General features: G+C 50.9%; 2 protein-coding genes across 4 annotated transcripts in view; both read left to right on the top strand.

Moving 5' to 3' along the window:
- The window catches only part of PTPN5 (protein tyrosine phosphatase non-receptor type 5), a 63,103-nt gene extending 53,008 nt beyond the window's left edge, over window positions 1–10,095 (top strand). For all 3 annotated transcript variants that reach the window (XM_004050804.4, XM_019037276.4, XM_004050806.5), the window contains 6 exons: window positions 4,392–4,471; window positions 4,655–4,792; window positions 5,325–5,435; window positions 8,199–8,359; window positions 8,451–8,564; window positions 8,996–10,095. In XM_004050804.4, coding sequence (XP_004050852.3) covers window positions 4,392–4,471; window positions 4,655–4,792; window positions 5,325–5,435; window positions 8,199–8,359; window positions 8,451–8,564; window positions 8,996–9,089 — 698 coding nt within the window. In that variant the 3' untranslated portion in view covers window positions 9,090–10,095. The remainder of the gene's footprint in view (window positions 1–4,391; window positions 4,472–4,654; window positions 4,793–5,324; window positions 5,436–8,198; window positions 8,360–8,450; window positions 8,565–8,995) is intronic.
- A 3,436-nt stretch (window positions 10,096–13,531) lies between these two features.
- The window catches only part of IGSF22 (immunoglobulin superfamily member 22), a 20,040-nt gene continuing 10,747 nt past the window's right edge, over window positions 13,532–22,824 (top strand). Inside the window, exons 1-10 of the mRNA XM_055355996.2 lie at window positions 13,532–13,896; window positions 15,983–16,114; window positions 16,353–16,489; window positions 17,749–17,848; window positions 17,931–17,970; window positions 18,141–18,318; window positions 19,306–19,419; window positions 19,940–20,102; window positions 21,031–21,303; window positions 22,262–22,546. Of these exons, the coding sequence (XP_055211971.1) occupies window positions 13,788–13,896; window positions 15,983–16,114; window positions 16,353–16,489; window positions 17,749–17,848; window positions 17,931–17,970; window positions 18,141–18,318; window positions 19,306–19,419; window positions 19,940–20,102; window positions 21,031–21,303; window positions 22,262–22,546 (1,531 nt within the window). The 5' untranslated portion in view covers window positions 13,532–13,787. The remainder of the gene's footprint in view (window positions 13,897–15,982; window positions 16,115–16,352; window positions 16,490–17,748; window positions 17,849–17,930; window positions 17,971–18,140; window positions 18,319–19,305; window positions 19,420–19,939; window positions 20,103–21,030; window positions 21,304–22,261; window positions 22,547–22,824) is intronic.

The following is a 22,824-nucleotide window of genomic DNA, read 5'->3' as shown; positions in this document are numbered from 1 at the left end:
ACAGCACTCTCTGGTCCTTTGCCCTGCCTGGCCACATGTTGTGCTGGGCCCTCTAGAAACCCAGAGAGAAAGGGTGGTAATGACAGCAGTTCCTAGCCACACTGTGGTAACCGAAACTCTCTTCAGAGTGGGCAGATTTTAAGGAAAGGAAGTTAAGGCTTAGAGAGGTTAAGTGGCTCACCTGCAGTCCCACAGCTAGGAAGTGCAGAGCTGAATTTCAGACCTGGGCCTCTGTGATCCCAGAGTCAGGCTCTCTGTCTACACTGTGTGGAGTGTGGTCGAATTGTAAGCCCTCTAACAGGGACATCCACTCCCACAGGCAAATGAGTTGTCTCTGTCAGGGAGTGAGCTCCCCATTACTCAATGTATTCAAGTGAGGCGGCATGAGCAGTCCCCTAGAAGGTCTGAAAGGGGTTTTCCTCCTTTGGGGGCAGTTAGACCAGGTGACCTGATGCTCCTCTTTCAGCCCTGGGGTATCATTTTCAGATAACTTTTATCAAGCCTCGATGAGCCTGCCACCCTCGCCAAGTTCTGACCCCAGGCCCCAGGGCTAGCTTGGGCGTTGACTTGTTGAAAGTGAATCCCCGTAAACCTACTCCATTCAGTTTGTGGAGTAGCGAGGCTTTTAAAAAGCAGTTTTGCCATCAGCATCTCCAACAACATGTAAGATGTCATGACTTATTTTTAACTTTTAAAATATCGACTTGTAGTTGCTATGGTTACACAGTCTCTAGGTAGTTCCGGTTAAACAAAGAGCCATTTAAGGCCAGGATGCATTATTCAGGGATGCTCACCTCTTCCCTCGTCTTGCCCTCCCCGATCCCAGCCCTACCTGGAGGGAAGGACTCGAGTATCCTAGAACCTTGGACTTTGCTGGCTGCTCAGAATGGCCACTGGGGGAAGGTGGGAGCAGACTAGGATTCCATGCAGATGCAGTCCCCGCTGCATTCCAAGAGGCTTGAGCTGCCTCCAACCATGCCCTGAGCCTCCAGGCCCTCGAGCGCAATAAAGAATCGTGTCTGTGTCCAGCAAGAATGGAGCCTGTGCCCTCAGAGACTGGGTTGGGGGGTGCAGAGGGCAGGTGAGGCTGAGCAGAGGCTGCCTCTGAGATCCAGGACACGCTGAGGTTTGTTCTCTCATTCACTGGGCACACATTTCCTCGGCTCCTGCCCCACGGGCTGAGGATTTAGACGTAAATAGGACACAGACTCTGTGCACAAGGAGCTTCCAGCCTAGCCAGGGAGAGAGGTGCATGCACAGTTACAGTCAGAGTGAACAGTAACCCACAGGCAGCATTGAGATGCTGGGAGCAATTTCTGTCCCCTTCTCCGCCATGTCCCAAGCATCAAAGCAGTGCTGCCTGGCACATGGTAGACATTCTGCACCTATTTGGATTGTTTTAATTTTTGTAGAGATGGAGGTCTTGCTCTGTTGACCAGGCTGGTCTCAAACTTCTGGCCTCAAGCTGTCCTCGCCTGCTTCGGCCTCCCAAAGTGCTGGGATTATAGGCATGAGCCACCATGCCGGGGTCTGCACCTATTTGAATGAATGAATGAATAATATCTCTCAAATCTACATCCTCTTCTCCAGCCTCACTGCCAAATGATGTTTTTGAGGTTAGGGCTTTCATGTTGTCCAATTCCAGGGGACACCATTTACATAGACTACATTGACATAAGTGCCCCCTGGAGCCGTGCCAGGCTGGACAGCCCTGTGATCCTTGACGCTTCTTACTTGGATCATTGCAGTAAACCTCTAACTGGTCTTCTGGCTTCCACACTCTCCTCTCCATCTTCTACCATTGTCACCAAAATGAGGCAAAACAAATCTAATTGTGTCATTCTCTTCCTTAAATGCCATCATTGTTGTCACCCTTGTAATCCTCAGGTTTAAGTCCAGCTTTCTTTTTTTTTTTTTTTTTTTTTTTTTTTTTTTGAGACAGAGTCTCACTCTGCTGCCCAGCCTGGAGTGCAGTGGCACAGTCTCGGCTCACTGCAACCTCTGCCTCCTGGGTTCAAGCAATTTCTGGCTAATTTTTGTATTTTTAGTAGAAACAGGGTTTGACTGTGTTTGGCCAGGCTAGTCTCCAACTCCTGACCTCAAGTGATCCACCCACCTCAGCCTCCCAAAGTGCTGGGCTTACAGGCTTGAGCCACCACGCCCGGCCTAAATCCAGCTTTCTAAGCCTGGTTTATAAGACCCTTTGTGGCCTGGTTCCTCTCCAGCCTCACCACTCACCACTCCCTACCCTGCACTGTGCACATGAATCTGACAGAACAGCATTGCCTGCAGACAAGGAGAAGGGAGATGGCCCATACAGAGCTTCCTGCCCCTGTCTGCTGCAGGTCCCCCAAAAGCCCCCCTCCCGCTTACCCTCTCTCCTCTCCATCCCTGCCACCCTCTACACCCCCTCTTCACAAGAACTGCCCCAAATCACCTGCCAAAACCTTAGACAGTGGGGTTGGGCTAAAGAGGCGAAGCTTGTGCCCTTTACCTCCCCAATTTCTCCTACTGGGTTTAGGATCCTTCTTTTTATCCTTTAACTTGTGGAACTTGTAATAATGTCAGGAATAACAGCAACCGATACTTTGTGTTGGTCCTAGTTACTGGCATAAGGACTCTAGTTGTTAAAGTTAACTCCTTTACAAGATAAGCAAGGTCATTGTGGAATGACCATCCCCAGATTACAGATAAGGCACAGGGAAATAAAGTAAATTGTCCATGTTGACACTGCTAGTAAGTCAGAATCAGGATTTGAACCTAGCCTCTCTGGCTCAGTGGTGTAGGCTTTTAATGACTCCCCTATACTGCCTGTGAGAGCCTCCTAATGTGCACACTGGAAGTGCCTTTAGTCCAGTCCTCCCTATTATAGGAAAGAAACTGAGTCCTGGACAAATGGGCTGATGACAAAACTAAACCAGAACCCAGGAATCTGGGGCCCCAGCCAGCTTCCCCCTTACCCCATACAACCTCAGTCTTGGCCTCTGCAGGCTGACAGAATAGTCAATGCAGGGAGGCTGTAGCTGGAACAAAACAAAATCTACTCCAGGAAGAAGAGCAGAGTGGGGGCTAGGCACAGTGGCTTATGCCTATAACCCCAGCACATTGAGAGGCCGAGGTAGGAGGATCACTTGAGCCAGGAATTGGAGACCAACCTAGTCAACATAGCAAGACCTCATCTCTACCAAAATAAATAAATAAAAATAAAAAAATAAATTTAGCCAGGTGCAGTGGCACATGGCTGTAGTCCTGCTTACTCAGGAGGTTGAAGCAGGAGGATCACTTGGGCCCAGGAGTTTGAGGCAGCAGCGAGCCATAATCGTGCCACTGCACTCCAGCTGAGTGACAGAGACCCTTTTAACTATGGGATTTGACATGTGAATAAATTGAAAGGAAAAAAAAAACCTTTTTGCATATGTGGACATGAGGCTAAGACCCTACAGTCTTTTTTTTTTTTTTTTTTTTTTTTTGAGACGGAGTCTTGCTTTGTCGCCCAGGCTGGAGTGCAGTGGCGCGATCTCGGCTCACTGCAAGTTCCACCTCCCGGGTTCACGCCATTCTCCTTCCTCAGCCTCCCGAGTAGCTGGGACTACAGGCGCCCACTACCACGCCCGGCTAATTTTTTTTTGTATTTTTAGTAGAGACGGGGTTTCACCGTGTTAGCCGGGATGGTCTCGATCTCCTGACCTCGTGATCCGCCCGCCTCGGCCTCCCAAAGTGCTGGGATTACAGGCGTGAGCCACCGCGCCCGGCCGACCCTACAGTCTTAATCCAGATAGAGGAGACTATCGTTTTCATGTTAATAGCCTCCCTTAACTTTCTACTCCCGAATCTTAACAGCCCTTTATATTTATAAAGCACTTTACAGTTTATACAGAACTTTCACATCTCTTTCCTCATTCATCTTCCCAAGAGCCCAAGCAAGTAGGCATCTTTGCCTCCATTTGACAGATAGGAAAACTGAGGCTTAGAAAGGCCATGTGTTTTACAAGCCTACACAGCAAGTCAATGACAGTGTGTACTCAAGCTAGCTGTCTCTTGCTGAACAAGATCTGTACAGGAATTTCCCTAGGTAATTCCATTCTTGACTTAGCTGTCTCCTCTCCAGAAGCTAAGATGCAGTGAGTATAGGGCAACTTAAGAGGCACAGGCTAAGGATAGAGACAGAGGTAGAGACCCGGGGACCCCCCCTCTCTCTCCACCCTCCTCCTCATCTTGAGTCCTCACCTGCAAAATGAACCATGAATGGGTCAATGTTTTGCTGCTGGGCAAGGGAAGGAAGAACTGCTAAGGTTGCAGAAGAAATGTGGGTATGCTGGAATAGGCCAGAGCAAGTGGGCCCTGCACCAGAGGGCCCAGTTTCCAGCCTTACTTGTCTCCCACCACCCCAGACCCTCACAGCAGAGTGTGTCTGACCTCACCAGACCCTGACGACCCTCTGAGTTCCTACATCAATGCCAACTACATCCGGGTACGTATTCCCACCCTGACGGCCTCTTGCTCAAGGGGAGGCCTGAGTCGATGGGATCCATCCTCCAGCCTTGTCCCTACACCAGTCTGGCTCCTGCCAGCTCCTGTGAAGAGCCTGAGTGTGGGGATGGGGTCCTGGGAGCACTGCCTCTGACCCTGACAGCCTGGACTTGGCTGGCCGCAGGGCTATGGTGGGGAGGAGAAGGTGTACATCGCCACTCAGGGACCCATCGTCAGCACGGTCGCCGACTTCTGGCGCATGGTGTGGCAGGAGCACACGCCCATCATTGTCATGATCACCAACATCGAGGAGATGAATGAGGTAGGGACCCCCGTCCCCATTCTAAGTGTCTGCTACATTGCGCCCTACACTAAGTATCTTGTTCTCAAATTAATCTTTACGACAATCTCAAGAGGTCGGCGGTGTTCACTCTGCTGCCAAGATGAGGAGATGTGAGGCTCGGTAAGGTTAAGTCATTTGCCCCGGGCTTCACAGATAGAGGCATGCCTGGAGGTGGCCTCTCCACTTCCAGTGCCCGTGACCTTAAACACAGCACTCTGCTGCCTCCCAGCCTGCCAGGACAGATGTTGGCTACTCCTGTACCCATAAGGGCCCATTTAACCGAATCTCCATAAAAGTCCTTCAGATGGGTAGCACTTCTGTTTTCCAGAGGAAGAAACTGAGACTCAGGAAAGGGAAGTAGCTTATAGAGTTTGCAGCTGAGATTTGAACCCAACACTCTGTAGCAGCAACCCTGTTGCCCTTGTGTATCTCTCCGCTGGCCCTGAAGAGTGTTGTAGAGAGTGTGGGAAGGGAACAGGATTGTATGGCAGCCTGATCTGGGCCCCTGCAGAAATGCACCGAGTATTGGCCGGAGGAGCAGGTGGTGTACGACGGTGTTGAGATCACTGTGCAGAAAGTCATTCACACGGAGGATTACCGGCTGCGACTCATCTCCCTCAAGGTGAGGCCTGGGGCAGGGCTGGGTGAAGCTGAGGATGAGTGTAGGGGCTTAACTGGGGACTCCACAGAGAACAGGTCCCCCAAGTCCACTGTAACTGACATAAAAGCCAGTGTCACTCCCAGATTTTCTGATAATTACGGATGAGTGAGAGGTGAATGGACTTGGGGGCCAGAGGTAGAATCAAACCCCTTGCATTTCCCAGTCCTCAGTTACATTTCATGCTGTTGGGCTCTCTCTGTCTCTCTACTCTGTCATTCATAATGCATTCTAGCTATGCTTCAAATGTACCCAAGGCCAGGACTGTCTGGATGAGGGGACTTCAGCAGCCTCCAGCACTGTGCTTATAATTGAGGGTTCATCATGACTTTGAGATCCTCCCTAGAAACAGCTCTTCACCTGGGATCCTGGGCTTCTGGCCTGTAGTGCCCAATCTGTCCACAAGAGGGCAGGCACTCTTTACTGCGCTGGGGTTGTAGAGGGGGCTGTGGTTACAGAAAACAGCAAGAAAAAGGAAGACACACAAAATATGAGCAATAAAAAACAGCCCAGAAGAGTGGGAGAAGGTATCCTCCCACCCTGAAGTTGTGCTTCCTCCAGGATCAGCATAATAGAGGAGACTGTTCCTTTGAAATCGGGATTAGTGGATTCTGTTTGTGAGAAATAAGACCCATGTTTAGGGAAGGCTGTAATAACCCCAAAGCCTGGAAGAGGTGAACCAGGCATCAGGAAGCTGATGCCCTATCCAGGAGCAGCCAAGGAAGTTCATTGATGCTGACAGCCACAGGGGTTACTGAGCACAAGACCAGAGACTTGGCCCTCTGAGCTGTTCCCTCTCCCACTGAATAGGGGCTAGGTAGGGTGTCGAGAGCATCTCAGCCCCCAAGAGCAGTGCCCCCACAAGCAGCTCTAAGATCCAGGTCTTGTTGGAGGGCATGAAGGGCCAGGAAGTGAAGAGCAGAAGTAGTGGTCACTGTCACAGCCAGGTAACTCAGGACTTGAGAAAATGGCTTCCTGAGTAGAAATTCCCCAGAAAGACAGGCTGAGATGAGGCAGGGCTGCTCACCTTCTCAATGCCATGGAGATGATGAGGGAAGAACCAGGGCATCTTGGAGTTTGAGGGAATTTACTTTTGTCCATAAGACATTACAAGCACCTGGCCTGAGCTTGGTTCTGGGTTGGATACTGTGAACACAGAGCTTCCCAAAGCTTGGACTCTTTCCTTGAGAAGCATTGTATAAGATGGTAAGTACTGAGCTAGAGATAGGTATATAGAATATAGGATATGTATATCATATGATGTTATACTGGATGAATATAGGATATGTATATCATATATGTATGTATATATGATATACATATCCTATTATACCTATATATAAAATATATATAATATAAATATATAATATATAAAATATAATATATATAAAATATAAATATATATAGGTGTGTGTGTATATATATATATGTATAAAAGAAGGACACTCTGCCATCTAATGTGCTCAGGGAGGGCTTCCTGTACGTGGTGGTGCTGAATGGGGTCTTGAAGGATAAGTAAGAGTTGGCCAGGGGCAAACAAGTCAGGAGAACATTCCCAGTGAGAAAAAAATAAAAGTAAGGACATGGAAGATGGAACACTTGTGTGCATGTGTGTGTGCACATGTGTTTGTGTGTGCTGCTGAGATTTTACCTACAAACCTTTTGGAGTGTGGGAGCATTGAGTACAAGTACGCAGGGGCAGGAGGTGTGTCTGGAAGGGCAGGCCCTGTAGCAGTTGTCTTCCTAGCCAGGTGAAGGACTGAGGAGAGTGGGTCTTATTCTGAGAGCAGTGAGAGACATTGAAGGATGTTGTGGTCTGCTCAGGCTGCTATAACAAAATACCATAGACCAGGTAGCTTGTACGCAACAGGTTTATTTTTCACAGTTCTGGAGACTGGGAAGTCCAAGATCAAGGCACCGTGACGACCCACTTCCAGGGTCATGTCCTCACGTGGCAGAAGGAGTGAAAGCTCCTTTTGTAAGAGCACTGATCCCATTCGTGAGGGCTCCGTTCTCATGACTTCATCACCTCGCAAAGGCCCTCCCTTCAAATACCACCATGTTGGGATTTGGTTTCAACATGTGAACTTAAGGGGACACACACATTCAGTCCAAAGCCACAGGTTTTCAGCAGGAGAGCAGCATGTCCAGATGTGTGTTGTACACAGACTATTTTGACTCTGTGGATCTGAGACAGTTGGGGATGAGGCAGAAATCTCCCACACTCGAGCAATGATAAAGGTCAAGGTGGCAGTGAAGCGGGGAGTGTGAAGAGGTGGTAAAACTTGCAGCACTAATTGCAGCACTAAGATAGAGGCGAGTCACGCAGTCGCAGGCGAGGCACAGCAAGAGGCGAAGAAGAATCCCGGGGCTGGGTTATGTGACAAAGGGATGACTGGGGGACCATTTGTTAAGATAAGGAACCCTGGAGATAGTAATAAATTGGAGAAGGGGCTCTTGGCCCCTCTTGGATGATCCTGAAGTTGTTGGGGCAGGACCAAAGGCAAGATCCATGCCAACGCTGCTGACCAACCCCCAAAACCAAGCTGGCTTTGGGTCTGTGTCTGGTACCACTGGGCAATGTGGCCTAGATGGAAGGGTGAAGGGGTCCCACTCTCTGTGTGCTTCCTGTGTTCTTCCTCCTTCCATCCCATCTCTATCTCTGGGCTGGTTTGTGAGCTGAAAGAGTTCACACATACCTGGGGTGGGCCTCTGTCTCCTCGACAGAGTGGGACTGAGGAGCGAGGCCTGAAGCATTACTGGTTCACATCCTGGCCCGACCAGAAGACCCCAGACCGGGCCCCCCCACTCCTGCACCTGGTGCGGGAGGTGGAGGAGGCAGCCCAGCAGGAGGGGCCCCACTGTGCCCCCATCATCGTCCACTGCAGGTGGGTCCTCCCAGCCAGCCACTGGAGCGGGGCAGCCCCCCACCCGCTGGGCTGCCCTGCCCCTCACCCCACCGGTCCCCTCGGCCCTCAGTGCAGGGATTGGGAGGACCGGCTGCTTCATTGCCACCAGCATCTGCTGCCAGCAGCTGCGGCAGGAGGGTGTGGTGGACATCCTGAAGACCACGTGCCAGCTCCGTCAGGACAGGTCAGCCCACGGGTGGGAGTGGGGACACACAAGGGAGCTAGAGCCCCGAGGGGGTAGAGGGAGAGACCCACATGTGCATGGGGGGGGGGGGTGCCGAGGGGCAGATGGAAAACACTGGCATGGACTGATGGGCAGACAAGGAGTAGCGAGGACAGCTGGGTAGAGGGGCAGGATCCAGACAGTGGGGGGCCAGATGAAGAGGGAAGAAAAGCAGAGCTGGTGGACAAAAGGACAGAGGCTGAAAGTGGTAGGACATGTCATCTGTGTCCCTGATAGGAAGGGGCAGAGGGTAATGGTTGGCAAGGGTTGGTCTCTCCAAGATGCGCAGGGACAAGGCCTGGCAAGTGATTGCTACTCCATGGCTTTTGAGGCACCCTCCCACAGCCCATCCCTCCACGACCCTGCCCCCACTGTGCATCTCTGCCGGGCAGGGGCGGCATGATCCAGACATGCGAGCAGTACCAGTTTGTGCACCACGTCATGAGCCTCTACGAAAAGCAGCTGTCCCACCAGTCCCCAGAATGACTGCGCTTCTCCTACAAGGTTCTCTGGGCACTGCCCAGCCTGAGTCTCGGCCCTCACCCAGGGCCCTGCTTCGGGTCCTGGGCCTGCTCCCCGCTTCCTCCCCTTCAGTCAGCTCCCTCTGTCCTCTGTCAGCCTGGCCTGACCCCTACCCTCCAGCATTGCTCTTCCTACTGTACATATTGGGGAGTGGGGGGCAGGGTCGGGAGGGGACATGCCAGGCCAGGCCTGGGGCCCCAGGGCCTGACCCACACCACGCAGACCCCGGGCCCCAGTTTTTAACGATGGTTCCATCAATACCTGATCCAGAATGTTTCCGTGCCACACTTTGTGTCCTGCTGCGATGTGTTCTGTCTGTCCATCCATCTCTGCTCTCTGTACCGGACACTGTGTCTCCTCGGCCAGGAAGGGGTAATGAGCTCCAGCCCCTAAGCAACCGGACTTGCCTGCCTCGGCCTCACCTGCACTTCTCCCAAAAGGCAGATGACCGGGAGTTAGGCATGGGGAGCTCCAGAAGGTCACCAGAGAGCTTTCAGCTGAGGGAGAGTTCTCTAGGTTGGAGTGGGCATCACAGCCAGGGTGGCCTCTGGGTGTCAGATGCTCTCAGGAGGGTGCCCAGCCTGTGAGGCACTGGCAAGGTAGGGGGCAGATGGGGCATGGAGAACCCAGAGGATCTAGGCCCTGTTGGGGAGGGGAGGGGAGCTCAAGGTTTGGGTGGGGACTCAGCCCAGATCTGTGTGAGACATTTTTCTGTGTCACTGTGGGAAAGCCTTCCCAGAAGTCTCACTGCGTGTTGCTCTGCGTGTGTTCCCATGTCCATGCGTGTGTTGAGAGCCCATCAGGAGGGCATGCATGACTCTTTGGCAACATGTGTTATCTTGGAGCCACGTGTTTTTATTGCTGACTTTAAATATTTATCCCACGGCAGACAGAGACATTTGGTGTCTTTTTATAATTCGCTCGTGATCATTGAATAGAGCAATAAACGGAGCATTTTGAGCAAAACTAACCTCCTGGGTCTGTGTGATTTGCCTCTCCCCTCCACTGCCTTCCTTCCTGTACTTGGGTCTTTGTGGCCCTCCCCAGCATGAGCACAGTGAGCTTGGCCCTTCTGCTCACTGGAGCCCCTTGTGGAGACTGGGAGTATGGAGCGAGTCCAAATTTGTAAAGCCAAACTGGGAACATTCTGCAGGATTCTCACACAGCCTCAGCCCTGGCCCTGACACATGCTCTGGGCCATGGGGAGCCTCAAGGACAGGTGTGGAAGGCTTCCAAGGAAGGCACGGTGGCTAGCAGGTCACCATTTCCAACAGATGTGCCAGAGAAGCCAAGGCTAGGGCAAGGAGACATTCAGGTCACACCCAGGCCCCTCCCTGTTGGCCAAACTCTTATCCCATGTTAGCTCCACAGATCCCAACAGCAGCTGCAGCCCAGTAATTTCCCTTGTAAGGCCTGGGCTCAGAGTAGCTCCTCCCAAGGGGCCCAGGGAATCTGCATGTGGGCTGAGATCCTGAGCCATCCTGGACACTCCTGCTCCATTCTTGTCCCCTGTCCCCCTGGGATGGAGCAAAAGTAGCCATGATGCCACTGCTGGCAGGTGGGGGTCACCCCAGGGCAGAAGGAGGGGTCCAGGGCAAGGGTGCTGACCAACAAGTCCTTACAAGATGCCAGAGCCTTGGGTGGGATCCAGGGTCCAGGCATGTGGGGTGTGCTACAGATGATGAGAAAACAACAGGGTGGGCTGGACACGGTGGCTCACGCCTGTAATCCTAGCACATTGGGAGGCCGAGGGGTGGCAGATCATGAGGTCAGGAGTTCAAGACCAGCCTGACCAACATGGTGAAACCCCATCTCTACTAAAAATACAAAAATTAGCCGGGCGTAGCGGTGCACGCCTGTAATCCCAGATACTCAGGAGGCTGAGGCAGGAGAATCGCTTGAACCTGGGAGGCAGAGGTTGCAGTGAGCCAAGATCGTGCCACTGCATCCAGTCTGGGTGACAGAGACTCCATCTCAAAAAAAAGAAAAGAAAAGAAAACAACAGGTGGCTGAAGCAGCCCAGATAGAAGTCCTTGAGAAGAGGTGGCCATACTCTCCAGTCACCCTCAAGCAGAGACCTCCCCACAACCCCTGGAGGATGGGCCCTCCTACTCTTCTACCCAGATTAGGGAGATTGGGCTGTTGAAGTGGGAAGAGGAAGGAGAGCTAACATTTCCCTGTTCTTCCCCAGGGTGGCCTTGTAAAGATGCTCAGGCTGTGTATGAACCACACATAGGAGTGCAACATGAATGGGAACCCCTGGATTTGTGTAGCAACGCAGCAGATCCCAGAGGCCCTCCCCAGTTCACCGTGTCCCAGTCCCTGGAAAATACAGACCTGTTGCTTTGCTCCCTGAGCCCTGCTGGACTATGCATGCACATGTACCTGAGTGTGTGCCCGTGCACACACACTACCCTGAGCCCCTCAGCTCAGAGAGGTCCCACCCAGCAGCAGTGAGAGCCAAAACCTGTACCACAAGGGAACAGAAAAAGTACCTTTGGACTGCCACCCTCAGCCTCCTTCCCGCCTGGCCTTCAGTGTTTCCCCCAGCCTGGATCCAGCTTTGCTTCCCGCCTCCCTTCTCCACTGCCCTCCCCCTCCCCCCACAACCAAGCAGTGTGCCATCTAGCTGAGACAGCTGCAGAGCCTGAGTAAGGAATTGCCCCCAGGGGGCCAGACATTTAAGGAACAGATGACACTGGTAGCCTCACTGTTGGGGCAAAGGAAGAAGGAGACGGGCCACCCTACAGTCCAGGCACTAGCTGAGCCTCCAAAGCCGTGGACACAGCATTCGAGTGTTGGGAGTGTTGGGAAGGTAAGGCTCCCCTCCTCCCTCAGGAAGGGGACAAAGCTGACCACCTTCTGAGCCCAGAGGGGACTATAGGGTAGAGGGCAGGAGTAGGAACAGGGGAGTAGTCTCAGAACCCAAAGGTAGAAGCAGCCCAGGCAGAGATATATTAGGGGGTGGAGAGAGGGAAGAGAGTTTAACCCCTAACTACCTGGGTTAAAGAAGGCTTTGGAGCCCTCTGGGACGCCACTGAACTGGAGTCAAAAGCTAGGAGTCTAGTCTGAGTGACCTTGGACAGGTCATTTCTTTCAGACATCAGTTTCCTCATATACGAAATAGGACTTTAAAAACTGCAATGCTGGGCCAGGCGCGGTGGCTCACGCCTGTAATCCTAGCACTTTGGGAGGCTGAGGTGGGCGGATCACAAGGTCCGGTATTCGAGACTAGCCTGGCCAACATAGTGAAACCCCATCTGTACTAAAAATACAAAAAATTAGCCGGGTGTGGTGGCGGGTGCCTGTAGTCCCAGCTACTCGGGAGCCTGAGGCAGGAGAATTGCTTGAACCTGGGAGGCAGAGGTTGTGGTGGGCCAAGATCGTGCCACTGCACTCCAGCCTGGGCAACAGAGCAAAACTCTGTCTCAATAAAAAAAAAAAAAAAAAAAAAAAAAAAAACTGCAATGCTGGCCAGATGCAGTGGCTCACACCTATAATCCCAGCACTTTGGGAGGCCAAGGCAGGCGGATCAATTGAGGCTAGGAGTTCGAGACCAGCCTGGCCAACAAGATGAAACCCTGTCTCTACTGAAAACACAAAAATTAGCTGGGCATGGTGGCACGTGCCTGTAAACCCAGCTGCTGGGGAGGCTGAGGCAGGAGAATCGCTTGAATTCGGGAGGAGGAGGTTGCAATGAGCCGAGATCACACCAAAAAAACCGCAATGCTGGTTAAATAAAACATTGAGAAAACATGGTGCTCTGAACAGGAATGAGGAAACGCTATCATCTGGTATGGAAAAAATCTCCAAGACACATTAAATGAAAAAAGAAAGGGTCAGAATAGTGTGTATAATGGGCTACCTTATGTGCTTTTTTAATTAAAAAAAAAAAGGAAGATGATAAGAACATATGAGTTTTCCTATTTGCATGATGGAGGTCTAGAAGGAGCCTAGAGACTGGCTACCTATTGCAATGGGGAAGGTTGTAAGATAGACGCAGGAGTGGGAGGGAGCCTGTCCATATGGATTTTTATATTGTTTTATTCTTTAACTATGTGATTGAATTACCAGTTCAAAGAAAAATGTAAGAAAAACTAAACCTTTGCCTTTACCATGTCGCAAACACAAGCAGAACTGTAGTGATGTTTTGTCATCTGTTTTAGCATTCCACCAGTGCCGGGGTCCCCAGGGCCCAGGAATAAGAGACACAGCTTCCTTCTAAGGCCCACTCCAGTATGGCTTAGTCAGGAAGTTCTTTCTTAGGTCTGACTGCATTCCCTCCTGATGAAACATCCAGCACTGCCTCCTTAGTGCCATGTAGCTATCAATAGGTATCCTCAACTCCCTCCAGGCCTTACTTGGTTGGCTGGGTAAGTCTAAGCCCTATAACCTCTCCCTCTGAGACCCTGGAATAGTTTGGAGTTACTCAGTGAGAGGACAGGCCTATTGGGTCTGGTAACTAACCAGGAAAAGGAAGCTAGGAAATGAAGAAAAGAGAGCTTGACTGCTCTCCTGGCCCTCTCCTGTGTGCTTCCATCCCCTCTTATGTCTGAACACACACATAACATCTCTGAATCTCCCTCCTACTCCCTGTCTTGTCCTTCATGGCCTCATCCTCTTCCCCAGTCTCACAGGTGAGTGCCCACGCCTGCTGTCACCATGACAACCATTCACAGCCGGCAGATGCTGCAGGAGCACGTGTCCATGGAGTTCTCCAGCTCCACCACCCACATGCAGACCTTCTCCCAGACAACCAAGATCGTGGGAGGCAAGTGGAATGGGGGCAGGGAAGGGATTGGGAAGGGCAGCTATTCTTCCTCCACACCCATCCCTTGGGTGGCCCCAGTTTTGCCACTAATGGGCCCCTCTGGAGCCCACAATACCAACAGCAACCCCCACCCAACGTGTGCTTCTAATCTGGGCTTTGTTAAAGCTTTAGCCAGCTGGATGTTCAACATAGATCAGATCTCCAGGAAAACAGCTTAGAAAAAATCAAATGTGGATGTGTGTGAATGATTGATAAACTCTTAATTGCTGAAGGAGATCAGAGCCATAGGTGAACAGATTCTATCTCCAAAAGGTAGAATTTCAGGCATAGGGGAAATTAGGAAGGTAGCCACCTTATCTACATATCAGTAATGCTGACCCTGCTCCACTTAAGAAATAGGAGACTTGGGGCTACCAGTGGAGAAAGAAGGTGAACACATAAACAAGAAGGTGACCTTACCTTCCAGGCTTTTAGCCCTCTGGGGCCAGACTTGGAAGAGGGCAGATCCAAGGGAAAGCTGAGAAATGGTCTCAGAGCTGAACAGAGTGTTTTAGTCATGTCTCTAGTGGAAAGAGATTAAAAGATGGCCGGGGGCCAAGACATTGGATACCCCTTCTCACAGTCATTGCCCCTCCCTCAAAGCCTCAAAGGGATAGAGTCCCTCAAAGTCCTCCGTGCACAGAGGTCAAGGCCAGATAAACACTCTATACCAACCAACACCTCTTGGCCAGTGAGGCAGAGCAAGTGGAACAGCTGGGACTCAAGGCCTATGGTCTAGACCAGAAGTTCCAAACTCAAGTGATTTACAGCAGTGATTCTCTGCTGTGGCCGCGTATCAGAGTCACCTTAGTGCAGGGGGTGTGAGGAGGGCAAAAATATGGCAGTACCTGAGTCTCACCCCAGACCATTCAATCAGGTATTTCTTATAAAGTTTTCCATGGATTATATACGTGCAGCCAAAGCTGTAGACCACTGACCAACAGGGCCCAGGCAGGGAACATAAATGTGGGGAAAAGACTGGGGTAAACTAGAGACTGTATATCCCATCTAAAGGGGCAGCCACTATTCACCTCCCACTGACTGTTGCCATATGGGAATACAGGTTCAGTGTTGAGAATCCAGAAATCTGAATTTTTATGTGAAATCTTTCTATTTCAGATGTAGGGCTACTTTTTTGTTTAAACATTGTGGAGGTCACATAAAAGACATCTGCAGGCCAGGTGTCCACTGCACTCTGCCTGTTTGAGACCTCTTGTTAGTATTTAAAAGCAGGCCATGAGAGCTTCTTAACACACTTTTCCCCCTCTGTCAGATTAGTGGGATAATAAAGGCACCTACTTCAGTGGGATGCTGTGAAGATGGAATAAAATCATCTCTGATATGTGCCTAGCACAGTTTCTGACTCAAGGAAAGTGTTCCATGATTCAGAGCAATTGTTGTGAATTGATAACTCACCAGCCAAGAAGATTGTCTGTAGTTTTATACTGCAAAAACAGTTTTTTTTGTTTTCCAAATATAAAATTATATTTCCACATTGAAGATGTGCTTTCAGATAAGGATATTCCCATATGTAGCTCCACTGGAGTGGGACTGTGTCGTGTCCTGTCCCTCACTCAAGAATCACTACTCCCAAGGCAATGAATGCTGAACCCACAGAATGGCAGGGAGAAAATCTAGAGCAGAGCTCAGCCAAGCTACAGACCTCCCAGGCAGAAGCAGGCCTAGCCCCTCTTAATGCTACTGGGGGACCAGGACTTCCAGGAGAGAAGCCTAAGAGACCAAGAAAATTCCAAAAGAGAAGCCTCCTTTAAAAAAAAAAAATTAGGACTCAGGGCTGTGGCCCCATAAAGGTAATGGACCACTGAGGTGTGGGAAAGGAGTTCGCCTCCCCTAGTGGTTGAAACTTGCCATAACACAATGGCCCATCGACTCACCCTGCTTTCTCCCCATGTAGCTGGTCCTGCTCCCACTTCCCTAAATGCCCTTTGTTCCCATGCTCCACCGTCCTCTCAAGAAAGCTCTGTCCTCCCATCGCGAGCTGGGCTTCTACCTGGAGCCCATTCTGACCTCTCGCCTGCCCCCACAGAGGAGGTCGTGAGGAGGAAGTCCTCGAGCATAGTGGAGTTCTTCAGCTTAGTGACCCGGAGCTCAAACATCCCTGCGGGCGACAGCGTCCCTGAGTTCGTGGAGAAGCCTCAACCGGTCACCGCGCCCGAGGGTGTGTTGCTGCCTGTGGCTCACCGGGCCCCAATGCTTCGCTTTCTAATCGAGTGCCCCCACCCTCCGTCCTACCCCAACGACCTCCAATGCTAAACCCTGGCAGAGCCTAGCCGAGGGTTCCTCCCCTGCCCGGGGCCAGGCCCAGGTGTCTGGGAGGAGGCAGAGAGCCGGCAGAGGGTGGCAGAGGCTCTAGCCTGGTGGCTAAGAGGCGAAAACGCGTCCTGTGCTCATCGCAGGGGACAAAGCCGTGTTCCGAGCCCGGGTGCAGGGGAACCCCAAACCCCACATCTCCTGGAAAAGGGAGAGCGGCATCCCCATCAAGGAGTCCGCCAAGATATTCTACGACAGCATTAACAAGGAACACGTGCTGAAGGTGCGGGGGCCAAGCCCGAGTCCAGTTACCGAGAAGGCCAGAGGCAGGGACCCCCAGGGCGGGCCGCCAGTCTTCTCACCGATGAGAGCCTTAACGGCGGCCCGAGAACTGGGCAGTGGGAAAAGCAGCTGTCATTGCCCGAGAGGCGCGGCAGGATAAGAGAGGCCGAGTCAGGAACCGGGATATTGCCGGAAAGAGCAGAGGACCCAAAGTACCCCCGGGGCAGAGCAGAGCAGAGCAGGGGCAGAGCCAGAACGTGGCGGGGTGGGGCGCAATGGAAGCGAAGGGGCGTGTCCACAAGGCGAGTGAGCCAAAAGCAACGCGGGACCAAGACGGTGGGCGTAGCCATGGAGGGCGGGGCCATTGTGGGTGGGGAGGTGCCGGAGGGACTCGCCGTAGAGTAGGGGTGAGGGTCAGGGGCTCCGTGCTCTTCAGCTGAACCCTCCCCAAGGACCGACCATCCTTAGGTCTAACCAGCTTCTGGATCACTTTCTGAGAGCTGGGCCTACCTAGCTGCAACCCCTGGCTCCAGGCCCTTCAAGGAAAGGGAGGGATGGGTCACTGGGAGACCTAGGCCTATAATTACTTATGATCCTATAATCACTCGGGTCCTGACCCGATTTCCCGTTGTGAAAGGCAAAGAGCCTCCTTTTTTCCCCACAGACAGAAGTAGTCTGCTCCCAAAGACCCATCATCACTGGACCCTAAGCCCCCCACAGCACACACGAGCTGCCCCAGGTCCCCCTGATGGCCACCTCTTACACAAGCTCATTCATTCAGCAGACACTTTCTGAGAGCCTTGGCTTCTGAGAGCCTAGCAGGCTTCTGCAAGCACCATGCAGACGGGCATCAAGTCAGCCTTACTCACCACTGTTCCTTCTGGGGCTCAGCCCAGTGCCTGGTACAGAGGAGTAAATTGTATTAAATGAAGTCTCAGCCAGATGATGCCAGAAACTGCACATAGAGTTACAAGGCAGGGGAAGCCCTGCCTTCTGGGAGCTCACAGCCAAGGGGGAAAGTCTGATGGAGAAGCAGACAGTTTTATTGCTATGGAATCAGGCTACAAACATGCATACTCACACTGACTGCTAGCTGGTACCTCCAAATCATACAGGCTGCTCAATCCTCCACACATATACCCAACAGTCAGTTCCTATTGTCCCCTAAAAAAAAAAAAAAAGGGCCTCCTACCTTATCTCACAGAAAGTCTCCCTGTGGTTCCTTTTCCTTCCCCCACTAATGGCCGGACTTTGATCCAGCTGGAGCCACTGACTTCGGATGACTCTGACAACTATAAGTGTATTGCAAGCAATGACCATGCAGATGCCATCTATACCGTATCTCTGCTGGTAACAGAAGGTGAGTTGGCCCCTTCCTCTTGGCCTTTCTTCTTAGGGACCAGACTCCCCCTGTCTGAACCTGTCCCTCTGTCTATCCTCAGGTCAAGAGAAGATGGACTTCAAAAAGATGCTGAAGAAGAGGTGAGGCTGGCAGGTCCTTCTGCCCAAGATATTGTCTCCTCATCCAGGCCAAAGCCTCTCAAAGGCCTCTCAACAAGGCCCTGAGTTCCAAGAATCCATGGAGTAGGGAGGGGTTTCTCAAGGTTGGAGAGGCATTGTGTACAAGCTTAGTCCCTTCCTCCTTCTCCTAGGGCACCCCCTGCTCCCAAGAAGAAGCAGAAGAAGGTGGCAAATGAGAAAGAGATGCTGGAGATTTTGTCCAAAGTGCCCAAGAAAGACTTTGAGAAGGTCTGCATGGAGTATGGTTTCACTGACTTTCGGGGGCTGCTCAGGAAGCTCAAAGAGATGAAGAAGAAAGTAGAGGTGGAGGTAAGTACCCTGCAGGGAGCAGGGGCCTGCAGGCTAGGGGCAGGGCTTCACCCAAAGTGCTAGTGCCTGTGTATTTCTCAGCAAGAAGGTCTCCCCAATTCTGCACACACATACTCAGAGGCATACTCTCTACTGTGAAAGCAGCAAGGGAGCACAAGTCACCTTCCTTCTACTTCTGTCTTCACCACTCCCAAACATACTTGCATGGACTTTGGAGTCAGATAGACCTAGATTCAAATCCCAGTTCTCGGCTGGGTGCAGTGGCTCACACCTGTAATCCCAGCACTCTGGGAGGCCAAGGTGGGTGGATCACCTGAGGTCAGGAGTTTGAGACCAGCCTGGCCAACATGATGAAACCCTGTCTCTACTAAAAATACAAAAAAAAAAAAAAAAAAAAAAAAACAAAAAAACGCTGGGTGTGGTGGCACACACCTGTAATCCCAGCTACTTGGGAGGCTGAAACAGGAGAATTGCTTGAACCCAGGAGGTGGAGGTTGCGGTGAGCCAAGATCACGCCACTGCACTCCAGCCTGGGTGACAGAGCAAGACTCCGTCTCAAAACAAACAAACAAATCCCAGTTGTACTGCCTTATTAGCTGTGTGAACTTGGGCATCTCTCTGAGCTTCAGTTTCGTCATCCACAAAATGAAAATTATACTTCCTTCTTTCATTTGTTTTTGTGTTGTTGCTGTCATTCATTGGTTCACTCAACCAACTCATTAAGCCTCTACACTGGAATTAGGGAATCTATATAATGGGCCCAGGTACATAGTGACTATTCCATGAATGATGGTTTTTTACTCATCCCCCGTAATGTTCCTCTCCTCCTAAATCTTTCAGTTGATCACTGGAGCACTGCACGTTGTTATCTAATGAGCCTAGTCATTTCTCCCCACATGCTTAAGAGTTTCTCCAGGATTGAGGACACAGTCTGGGCAGGCTTTGGGTACCACTGACACTTGTCATTTTATTATCATAATCTCTCAGGCCATCCGGATTCTGAAGCCCCTGGAAGACAAAGAGACCAAGGTTGACACCACAGTGGTCTTTGACTGCATAATGGAACTGAAAGACCCCAATGTCAAGATGATATGGATCAAGGTGGGGGATGCCTAGCCAGGGTCCACCTTGGTAATATCTCTTCCTCTCTACCCGCTTCTCTCACTATATATAAGCCATAGCCTCTCTTCCATCCCATCAAGAGGATGCCTCCTGGTATGGTTGAAAGAGGCTGGAATTGGGCTCTACTCTTAACTGTTTCACCCCTTTGTTGTGTGACATAAGACAGTCACATTCCTCTCTCTATGCCTCAGTCTACCCATCTTTAAATTGAAAGGCTAGATTAGACAGTCTTGAAGGTCACTGAAGATCTGTGCCTCTAAGGGAAAGCATCTAATGAATCATGCATATTAAGAGCTCAGGCCTGTGAGGAGGCCTGTGGGGAGGCAGGGATCTTGGATCCCACCAAACCAGATGATGAGGCTATAGAGATCATAGGGACCTCTGTCTTTAGAGGGTTGGACATGCACCCTCCAGCTTAGGCTGGCGCTGGGGAATGGAGACCTCTGGAAGCTTCCTCCTAAAGCCCTTCATCAGCTTTCCTACCTGTTCCATGAGGCAGGGTACTGAGCCACTGAGGATCCAGTACTCCCTGGGCAAGTACGATGTGAAGCAGATGGGCACCAAGTACATGCTGGTTATTAGCAACGTGAACATGAACGATGCTGGCATCTACAGCCTGTCCGTGGGCGATAAGCGGATGAGTGCAGAGCTCACAGTGCTGGGTATGAGTGGGGGCATGCAAGGGCACAAGGAGGACATGTCGGGTTGGAAGAGAGGAATGGCCAGGGTTGGGATCCATGGGGATATTGAAGAGAGGACTATGGGACTATGCAAGAAAGGATTGTGTGGGGATGGGAGTCAATGGAGGGAGGAAGCATCAGATGTAAGGGAGAGGACTATGAGATAATAAGTGCCTTGGGCTGTGTAGCATAGTGATTAAGAACATAGACTCTAGGCCAGGTGTGGTGGCTCATACCTGTAATCCCAGCACTTTGGGAGGCTGAGGCAGGAGAACCGTTTGACACCAAAAGTTCAAGACCAACCTGGGCAATATAGTGAAACCCCGTCTCTACAAAAATAAATAAATAATTGGCCAGGTATGGTGGCACACACCTGTAGTCCTAGCTACCCGGCACGCTGAGGCTGCAGTGAGCCATGATCCTGCACTGCACTTTAGCCTGGGTGATGAAGAAAGACCCTGTCTCAAAAAATAAGTTAAAAAAAAGAACACAGACTCTGGAGCTAAACTACTAGAGTTCAAATCCCACTTTCTGCCACTTATGAGCTATGTGATTTAGGTCAAGTTATTTAACTTCTCTTTGATTCAGTTTCCCCATCTACAAAATGGGGAATAATAGAATCTACCTATGTGATAATTGGATGAATTAGTATGGCTAGGATGGTGCCTGGAACATATCTAAAACCACATAAGTGCTTTTAAAATTGCTGTTACCATTACTGGGGAGAAGACCACATGAACATCATAGGAGGGGACTCCAGGAGAGAAGGGCTCAAAATCAAAACCAAAGGCAGGGCGCTTTCCCCCAGCCATGGGCTACAGGAGGCCAGTGACATGTGAGTGCCCTCTTCACCATTCCACCCCTCAGGAGGGACCAGCCCAATGACTACCACTCCTACTGTTTGCTGCAGACGAGCCACTGAAGTTCCTGGGAGAGATGAAGCCTGTGAAGGTGACAGAGCGCCAGACAGCTGTGTTTGAGATCCGCCTCTCCAAGAAAGAGCCCAACTTTGTGTGGAAGTTCAATGGGAAGGAGCTGAAGAGGGATGACAAGTATGAAATCACGGTGTCCGAAGATGGTCTGACGCACACGCTTAAGATTAAGGATGCCAGACTCAGTGACAGCGGCGAGTTCTCTGCTGAGGCGGGGAACCTGGTGCAAAAGGCCCAGCTCACTATTGACCGTGAGTGGTTGGGCAAGAGCCTAAGGGGTGGGCTTTATGGCACAGCAACCTCCATGCAGGTAGTCATCATTTATATATCCATCTATCCATCCATCTCCTCTTTGCAAAGCCCTGTGATAGGTACTGGAAAGACAGGGGGATCTCGTCTCTGTTAACCCCTAGTCTAGGGGAGGCAGGTATGAAAATGAAATTAGAATAGCAGTTATTATTCCAAGAGTCAAGACACACTGGGGTCTTATTATCAGCTGTGAGATCGTGGACCAAGAAAGTATTAGTCTATGTCTCTAATGTCATATATTACAGCACATCTGTGTCACTCTTGACTACTTACATTCTGCTATCACAACTACTTTGGGAATTCGCACATAATGTAGGTACACCAATGAGCATGTCACACATCTGAACCACACCTGGAATCTATATCACATGGAATCATCATTGCTGTGATGGAGGGAGACACAAGGGCTGTAGAAGACCAAAGAAAAGGCATCACCTGGCAACATCAGAAATGATATAATGAAATGATGTCCGAGCTTTACCAAGAACTAAAAGGGGTTCCGCTTTCAAAGAATGAGGGAGAGTAGAGAACATCCCCAGCAGAGGTAATAGCATGTATAAATGTCCAGACGTTAGAAAGACAATGCAGGTATGGTTGGAGCTCCAAGGGGGCATTAGAGATCTTGAGCACTGTAAAAGTTCTCACCCCATTTTACATACGAGGAAACTGAGACTCAGAGAGGTAAATGAGTTGTATACAGTCAACTAGCAAGTCAGGGCCAGAGCTGAGACTCTCCCTGTCAGGTACTTCTGTGAGTCACATATTGCACACAAACACATTCAACATCACAAGTTCTTGTGTTTTCTGGGGACAGAAAGAGGGACAGGGCTTTTGGCTCTATAGCTGCAGAAAAAAGATGTCGTGATTTGGGAGCAGGCCCAAGTGTCTGTCTGTCCACAGGCATCCCCATCAAGTTTGTGAGCAACCTCAAAAATGTACGTGTGAAAGAGAGGAGTCGCGCATGCCTGGAGTGTGAGCTGACATCCAAGGATGTGACACTGCGCTGGAAGAAGGATGGGCAGCTGCTGATGCATGGCACTAAGTACAGCATGAACCATGAGGGCAAGCGAGCAGAGCTGATCATTGAGGATGCACAGCTCAGTGATGGTGGCGAGTACACTGTGGTGGCCATGCAGGATGGAGACCCTACTGAATACTACAGTACTGCCATCGTCACTGTGGAGGGTAACACCCGCCCTATCAATCCCCACTGACCAATCCCCCTGACCCTGGCATTCCCTTACAGTGGACATCAATTGCCCCCCTCCCACTAACTCCAACCCTCCCGTAGACCATGACCAACTTGTGTCTCCCCACTCTGATCACCCTCACCTCCTAAATTCTGACCATCTCTGACCTCTCATGCCCTAAACATTTATACCTCCTAGACCCTGATCACCCCCCATCTTCCAGAGTCTATCCCAAATTTCCTGACTTCATCCTTCACTTTCAGACTCTAACCA

Source organism: Gorilla gorilla, chromosome 9 (genome assembly GCF_029281585.2).
Source record: "Gorilla gorilla gorilla isolate KB3781 chromosome 9, NHGRI_mGorGor1-v2.1_pri, whole genome shotgun sequence".
In the NCBI taxonomy this organism is placed as follows: domain Eukaryota; kingdom Metazoa; phylum Chordata; class Mammalia; order Primates; family Hominidae; genus Gorilla; species Gorilla gorilla.
The sequence above is the reverse complement of the archived record's forward strand: the minus strand, read 5'-3'. Positions and strand labels throughout refer to the sequence as shown.